We start from the raw sequence: 9,114 nt of genomic DNA, 5'->3' as shown, positions 1-9,114 counted from the left end.
CAGATACATTGCAACTGAAACTTCTTACATCACTCTTGTTTGGCCCAATGAGTGAGGAATATGCATCTTCTTCCTGTTCGTCACTCTCTAGCAGCCAAGTCATGTTAATGAATTTCTCTCATACTAGAACGAAAGTATTTTATCCACAAACCTGTCCATATTACAAATGTTCCTTGCACTATTTTATAGAGGATTTTAATCTTTGCAATGCTTCTTGGATTGTTTTCGATGAGGCAGGACCTACACGAGTGCTACCAGTTCAATCCTTACAGGCGGAGATCACAAAATATTTGTGCATATTGTGGATGCGGTCAAGAAAATCCAATAGGATGGCAATATTGCAACATGGGAGAAAGCCACATCTTGTCATAAGTCTTGTTGCAATTGTGTAATCACTGTGGTCATTGTTGCAATTAATTTTAAACTATGTGGACCTAATTGGTTATTTTGTGGATCAAGAGCATGTAGTTTGTCAAGTGGAAGAAGAAGAGCTTTATAATTGTGGACTGATATTCTTTTGTTTACTGATCTTGACTGTAGTAATCAGAGCATTTCAACAGCAACACAAATTAACGGTACTCATAGACTGTTCGACGGAAATGGTTGAATTTATTAAACGCGAAGGTAATCCACTTGTCTCTTATTATGCTGGCATTCTAGGAGTCATATTGCCTTGTCTATCCACTAAGCTAGCACATCTGGTGCTTGCCATGCATGAAGATCACTTTGTAGTTGGTGATTGTAGTTTTGTCAAACTGCCTACTTATTGGCAGCACTCTGTGAGATTACAGCAATATCATCAATTGGGAAGGCAATACTTTGGTCCTTTTAAAGTGCTTCAGCATATTTGGGTTGTTGTCTTTAAATTTGAACTTTTCGAAGCTGAACGAATATATCTTATTTCTCGCATCTCTACGCTCAAGTGTTGCAATAACCAGCCTAACCAACAGAACGTGCTATTGCAGAACCTTGAGGGCAAGGTTCTCAATTCAGGGGGGAGTATAGTTGTGAACAGGAATAATTTAGATAATACTTGTGGGTCAGTTATTTGGACAAAGGTTAGCCAAGCTGTTGGGCCAAGGGGTAGACCACAAAGAAGCCCAAGGACAAGATAACCCAACAAGAGATCCGTTTGGGATCCAGGTGGAGTAGGGAAAGACGTGACAAATGTTTAAAAGGAGAGTTGCCTACGACTTCAGGAATTATGCGTATTGTTGAGTAAAATGTCTGCTTCTCCTCATCTTCCTTCTCGAGTGTCTGTATCCTCTCATCCTCATTCTTAGTCTGAGCTTCTCATTCCTTCTTCTCTATCATTTGTATTTCTGTTTAGCATCTCTAATTCCTGTAATAGTTTTGAGTTGAGTTGTAATTTCCTTTCGAGGTTGAAGTAATAGAAGTATTGAATAATTGGTTTGTTACAAAGACACACCCTAAATCGTCTTGAGAACGGCTAAGGTTAGATATCTTTGCATTATTGAGGGGTTTTAGGCCGTGGAAAAAGGGAAATCAATTTTATGAGGATTTCCGACGACCGATGACACAAGTTGTGGTTCCTGCAAATTCGCTTCCGCTATGGAAAAACCCGTAAGTCTTTTAAACTAGTATTTACGGTTAAATACACTCAATTTATTGACCACTAAGCTACATCATCGAGAGAGATCGACCATGTGGATAAGTGGATTTACATGTTATTTCAATGAAAAAAATCTGTCATAAAAAATCATATAATTATGAACGCATGGATTGATAAACAATTAGATCTATTTACTCTCATTTGTCTCTGCTTAAAAGTTTGTCACCTGTTGTCATGCATATCTGCTCCGTTCTTTCTTGGGTAACTGAAACAAAAGGTAATAAAGAATAAAAGAAAAGATGGAGATTAAGTTTCAATTCAGTAATAATTATAAAACAATAGTGAAAAAAGTTCAAATAATAATTACAGTACCACAATGGCAAGTGAAAAAAGTGGACCGATGATATATGTATACGCACTACTAAAAAATAAGAACTCTCGACAAGTTTTGTAGCTAAATAAAAAATTATCGCTAATTTTATTTAACAATAAATTATTAAAAAAATTTATTAATTACGAGCAATATAACGATAGATTATTAATCATATTGTAAGCCAGAGTCAACTTCCTACGTACTCTTCCTTTATACGTGTCTTTGTCGTTTTGCCCAAAAGGAAAAATATCAAACGATCAGATAATAACGAATTCTTTTGAAACAAATCCCCCCACCCCAAAAAGAAAAATGTTGGAAAAAATGTGAACTTGAATGATTGGGAAAAAGGGATTTAAAGAGAGAAAGAAGTGCTAATAAAGAGCTAGGACACTCGTCAAACTATGAATTTAACAAAGTCGGCAAGTGGTTTATGTGTCAAATTAAGGTTCTTAGTTTCAAAAAGTAAATTACCTTTTTGATTAATTTTTTTGGGGTCCAAGCTAGCCTATTTGGTGGGTTCGACCGAACTTAATTATTTTTATTTAAATATTATATTAATGTCATGAACTTTGAAGTTGATCTACAATTGAATGGTGGCAATGTATCGCGGACTCTATGTACGCCCCAAATGCGCCTTTGGTTAATACAATCATAATACATATAAGAAAAATAATTTAGTAATTAAACTAATTGTAAAAGAACAAACAAACAAGCGAAAAATAATTATCAGTTAGATGGATTAATTGAGTTATGACTCGTTATTAGCATAAATTAACATGTTTATCTTTGACCTAAGCAAACTTTAAACGAATTATGATCCAATTCATTTATTAACCTATTTTTATCTATCTAAATGTGACTCAACCCGCTTATGTGACACCTCTGCTCTAACAATATCTACCAAATGAAAATTCCTCATTTGAAAATGGTAGTGGCTCACAATATAAAGGGCTAGTACTTAAACAATCAAAGTTGAAGTTCAACCAAGTATATTTGTCTAAGGATGCCATTTGTTCCTCTTTCTTTAGCTATAATATATCCTATGTTAGTGGGGTTTGTGTGGTTTTTTGAGCTTGCGTACAAGATATTTAAGCATGTAATTATGAGTTATCATCATATATTTTGACCAAATAATTAAGAAAAATTATTGAAATGATGTACTTAAAAGAGCCACGTAACAAAGATATTTAATTCTAGTATTTCATACAATATACATTTCTTCTTTTCATGACAAGATAATATATATATATATATATATATATATATATATATATATATATATATATATATATATATATATATATATATATATTAACTAGCTACTTGGTTGTTTGTTACAACAGAAGCATGTGGAGAGGTATCAACCTTCACAAAAAGTGTGTAGTCTATCGTTACATTAGAAATATTACAACCCCTTATTTTTTTTCAAAAATAGTTCCTAGGATGTCTTTCCATATTGCTTCATTGGAAAACACCGGAGGAACTACCAAAAAGTTTGTTGTTATTTCTGTCATCTTGTCTGCTTCCTTGGCCAGCTTGTCTGACACCCTATTGGCTTCTCTGTAGGTGTGATTTACTTAAGGATGTCCCAGTATTGTTAGAAGTGGCCTGCATTCACATATAATAGTTTCATAAATCATGTTGCCTTTATTGATACTGTGTATAACCTCCGTTGAATCTATGTTAACTTACAAGGGCATGAAATTGTTTGAGCCTGCCATTCTTAGTCCCTGCATTAGTGGTGGAGAGTGTTAATGTAATTTATTTTTTCTATGAATCCCATCACCCAATCCCCATTGATGTTCTGTATTACCCCTCCTAATCCTCCTATAAATCCCTTTTGGAGAGTTGCACCATTTGTTTTGAGTTTATAGTGGCCTATCCTGGGAGGATGCCACTTGATTTGTATAACATTAATAGGTATATCAGTGCATCATCCAGCCACATGAATGAATTCAACAGCTCTAGCTATTGATAGGTATACAATATACACTTCAAGTTCATAATATATACTTCAAGTTTATAATTTCTAGAGACATTATCACATATAAGGAAGATGAAGATGAGAAGTTGAATCGAAAAACTTAATTTCCTTATCATTCTTGTTTTTTCTTACCTATATGTTTAGGTCGAATCAACCGATAAGTAACTATTCAATTATTTTTTCAGACTAATAGAGTTATTTGCATAGAGTATTTATACAAATCTAATAAATACATAACACATGTCTTTACAAATATAATTATTATTAAATTATAATTAATATATTTTTATTTTTATTTATTATTTGATCATATTAAATTAGCATGAATTGGTGTAATCACCCGTTGCAGAAAATATTTTATCAAAAAGAACCAATAATTTCTTCCAACTTAATTAAAAAATGAGTAACACGTCAGCAAAGAAAACATAAAAACATTTAGCTCTAATTTTATTTTATCACGTGTCAAATCGAACCACAACGTTTCTGAGTTGACGAAAATAAGATGCAAACAGAGGCGGGGCACAATGTGGTTACGGGTTCGGACGAACCCAAAAGCTTTGGTTTAAATCATATATTTATCTTACAATTTTCATTAAATATATACAAATTATTAATTTAGAACTCATTAACGTGAAATGATTAGGATTACCACCTAGATGCAAAACGAGCTTAATCGATAAAGTCAATGAAATGCGTTGCAAAGTCATGAAAGCGGAGGACTAGGGACACTACACTAACATCTTATCATAATGGGAAGCATACATCAAATTAAAATCTAATCATCGTCTGTAAAAAATAGACCAAATCCAACGTCATTACAAGATTTATGCCTTGAATATGTCGAGCCCTATTGTATACATAACTTCAAATTAAAGTTATGATCACCACTATAGATAAGAAAAATTTGCACCATACCAACAACAACAACAACAATTAAAACTCAGTATAATTTCACAAGTAGGATTTGAGAATAATAGTACAGTCAGCCCTCTCTATAACAACATCCATATATAATAGTCATTCACTATAAAAGTCGAGTTATTCTTGGAACCAAATATTATATTATGTTATAATATATATCCTCTATAACAGCACCTCACTATAGCAGCCAAAATAATTCGGAACAAACAAAACTGTTACAAAGAGGTTTGACTGTATGTACGCAGATTATACCCATATACCGATGATAACAATTAACAGCTTATTCATTATTTCACATTACCCTTCTTTTTTTCTTATTTTAAATTTTTTGTATAGCCTGCATATATGATTGGTTGGTTGGACGTAACTAATAAAGTGAAGCGAGCTAGGAATAAGGGGTTCAATTTATCAACAAATCACATTATATAAATGGAGAAAATATAATATTTTTTGTTATATATTAATTTTTGAATTCCCTTAATATAAGAAAAAATTTAACTTAGTGGGAAAGAGGGTTTGAAAATTGCTTTTGGTTACAAGTTGATGTCGTATGTGTGACATTATCGTGTCTTTTTGAATACCCTTATATAAATTTATGCATCCTTAAAAGTTGACATTAGTAAATTTTGATTCCCATTGGTGTCTTATCAGTTGAAAATTCACTACTGATTCAGCATAACCGCACTGAAATCTCGATGATTTAGGTCTTGTCCAAAGTCCAAAGTTAAAGTAACGCAATGCTAATGCGAACAATAATAGGCTAGGCAGTGGCTGATCCACCCCTTAAGAAGGGGCTACGTGGCGCATGCTAAGATGATAAAAAATTTATATACTTATATTTAATTTTTTTTAAACTAGGTTAAATATCTGATCTTATCACCCGTAGTCGTAAACTAAATAAAGGTGTCATGACTTATAGATATTTTTGAAAGTTTTTCTCGTGTATAAAATTCGCACTGAAATTTTATATAGAACATTGTCCAACTTTTTCTTTTCTTATTTTTAATTCTTTTTTTTAATATTTTTCTCTCTATTCTATTATTTTGTATATGGTATCTATCAAGAACACTCAAAAAAGAGACTCCAAAACTTTAAAATTATATAAAATAAGCATTCCTCTCAATCTTAAATTTATGAGTTTTCTTCTTTCGAATTCGAAAAACTTGGGTCCTAATGGGAATTTTGGATTTAGATTATAATTTTTTTTTATTATATCATAAACATTTGTGTTATTCTATGGTTATTAAATATAATTTAAATATATTTACTATTAAATTATGATGAAAATTTCACAAGCATTGCTTAAAAAATATAAAATTTATGATATTAATTTTTGGGAACTTGTAGTTAATTTAATTTTATACTTATGGGTTATAATTTATCTATTGAAGATATATTTTTAAATTTTCTTATTGATGTAAGTCCCTTATTGATGATGTTATTACTTGTGTAAATTTATTTTTAATATACAGAAAAAGATGTAATTTCCGAGTAAAAATATTAATTTTACTTGTGTTGTTATAATAAAAGCGTGATTCCTGATTTAAAATGCTAATTAAGTTTATTTTTTATATGCGAGATGTAATTTTTATATTTATAAATAAAAAAAAATTAGGTTGATCTAAATAAACTCAAAAAAACTGAATAAACGTCCATAATAAATTTTGTATTAATCATTACAAAGTATATATTAAAAAAACTTATGGCACCCGCCACCTTCAATTCCTAAATCCGCCTCTGGCCAGGGGTTCGACGTTGTAGCTATTTTGCATCTATACCCGGTTTTGGGGTCACAATTGAATATATACCCACTTTGCAAAAAAGTTTGCAAGTGTACCCACTTTACAATCAATTTTAGACTTATCGGGTCTGAAGTTAAAAAATATTAGTCTGAAGTAAAAAAAATTGCACTTCAAATGCATTGTCACGACCCAATTTTACCTATAGGTCGTGATGGCGCTCAACACTACAGCTAGGCAAGCCAACAAATAAATTAAACATATATCAATTATTTTTAGAATAATTTTCTAAGTAATTTTTATTATTTTTCTAGAAATATTAAAGAAATTTGAAAAGATACTGATTAACTTAAATCCAAAAAAATAATACGATTCCAAATTCTACCAATGTGTATGCCAAGACCTAGAGTCACAAATGTATGAGCATCTAGTAGATTATACAAAACTCCAAATACTGTCTGAAATAAAAATAGACAAAATAAAAATGCAAGAAGAGACACTGGTAGCTGCAGAACGGCTCAGAAAGGCAGCTCACCACTATGCCTCTGGATAACGTGGATGTGCGATGATAGGTCCTCCACTAGTACCTGTCTCAGATCCTGCACAAAAAGTGCAGCAAGTGTAGTATGAGTACGTAAACAATGTGTACCTAGTAAGTATCAAGCCTAATCTCGAAGTGGTAGAGACGAGATGGCTGACTTTGACACTCACTATGGGTCAATAATAATAACTGAAATAAAACTAGGATATTTAAATCAGCATGATTTACAGAATTTTACAATGATTTTTCTTTAACCAACAGAAATAATTAAATTCCTTCAAATGCAATAATTCTCAATATATTAATTAAATTCCTTCAATTCCAATAAATTTTTAATTTATCAATTAGCTTTACAAGCTGCAATAAACTATCAAAGTATCGTGTAATTATTATTATTAAACACGATTTCTACCAGGGTTGTATGGCCCGATCCAGAGTGTCATGTATACTGCCGAGGGACGTGCAACGCGATCCATAGATGCATCTATCCTGCCGAGGCGTTCGGGCAGCTCTACAAGAAAGGAGGATATTTTCTTATATACCTCCGAAAGGAGAGTATATTTATTATAAGATAAATTCGGGAGGAGAATAATTTCTTTTAACAATTAATTAATTTAAACAGAAAATCAAGCATATGAGATTTCCTTCCTTTAATATATTTATCTAACAATTTACAATATATTCATTTATATATCCATTATTATTAATTAAACAAAGAATACAATGTATACAAGTAATTCATGCTTTGAGTCCTAAACTACCCGGACTTTAGCATTAATAGTAGCTACACACGGACTCTCGTCACCTCGTGCGTACGTAGCCCCCACAATTAGCAACAATTATTACTTTAATTACCTATGGAGTAATTTCTCCCTCACAAGATTAGACAAGAGACCTCGTCTTGCTCCAATTTAATATACTAGTAGGCCTTTTCCTCGATTATCCAACTTTGATTGGCTCGAATCTAACCAAAAATAATTTGATACAGTCACTAAAAATTATAGAATTAATTTCATAAGAAAATACTATATTTTCAATAAAAATTTCGAAATTAATTAAAAATTTATCTGTGGGGCCCACGTCTCAGAATCAGGCGAAAGTTACAAAATCCGACAACCCATTCAATTACGAGTCCAACCATACCAGTTTCACTCAATTCCGACTCTGAATCGATACCAAAATCTCAAAAATTCATTTTTATGAGATTTCAAAATTTTTCCGAATTTCAATCTCAAAACACTAATTAAATGGTGAAAACAATAATATATTCGTGTTTATTGACCAAATCCTAGTTAGAATCACTTACCCCAATGTCTTTCCTTGAAAATCTATCAAAAATCGCATCTGCTCAAGCTACAATTTGTCAAAAATGGCGAATGGGACGAATGCCCTCCTTTATAATTCTGCCCAGGCAGCCCTCGATCATGACCTCAATCCTCGGCCTCGATCGTGGTTCGATCATGGCCTCGATCCTCAGCCTCGATCGTGGCTTCGATCATGGCCCTCGATCGTGGCTTCGATCATGGCCTCGATCCTCGGCCTCGATCATGGCTTCGATCATGGCCCTCGATCCTCGGCCTCGATCGTGGCTTCGATCATGGCCCTCGAGCCTTTGTCTTCGATCATGAACCCCGAGCCCTGCCTTCAATCATGACCCTCGATCATGGCCTCGATCTTGGGTCTCGATCCTGGGTCTCGATCTTGGGCCTCGATCCTGGGCCTCGATCTTGGGCTCAATTACAGCCTAGAATTTCCAGCATAAGAGAATAATTGCAGCAGCTGTTTTAAGTCCAACTTTTGATCCGTTAACCATCCGAAACTCACCCGAGGTCCTCGAGACCTCAACCAAATATACCAACAAGTCCTAAAACATCATACGAACTTATTTGAAACCTCAAATCACATAAGACTTCGCTAAAACCACGAATCATGCTCCAATTCAAGCTTAATGAAACTTAAAATTTCCAACTTCTATATTCGATG

At 32.9% G+C, this 9,114-nt stretch overlaps 1 protein-coding gene across 1 annotated transcript in view; it reads left to right on the top strand.

The window, feature by feature from the left end:
- Window positions 1–599: 599 nt before the first annotated feature.
- The window catches only part of LOC107832148 (putative late blight resistance protein homolog R1B-11), a 51,859-nt gene continuing 43,344 nt past the window's right edge, over window positions 600–9,114 (top strand). Inside the window, exon 1 of the mRNA XM_075247323.1 lies at window positions 600–1,083. Coding sequence (XP_075103424.1) covers window positions 600–1,083 — 484 coding nt within the window. The remainder of the gene's footprint in view (window positions 1,084–9,114) is intronic.

Source organism: Nicotiana tabacum, chromosome 24 (genome assembly GCF_000715075.1).
Source record: "Nicotiana tabacum cultivar K326 chromosome 24, ASM71507v2, whole genome shotgun sequence".
Taxonomy (NCBI): Eukaryota; Viridiplantae; Streptophyta; class Magnoliopsida; order Solanales; family Solanaceae; genus Nicotiana; species Nicotiana tabacum.
This window is presented reverse-complemented; position numbering and strand designations above follow the sequence as displayed.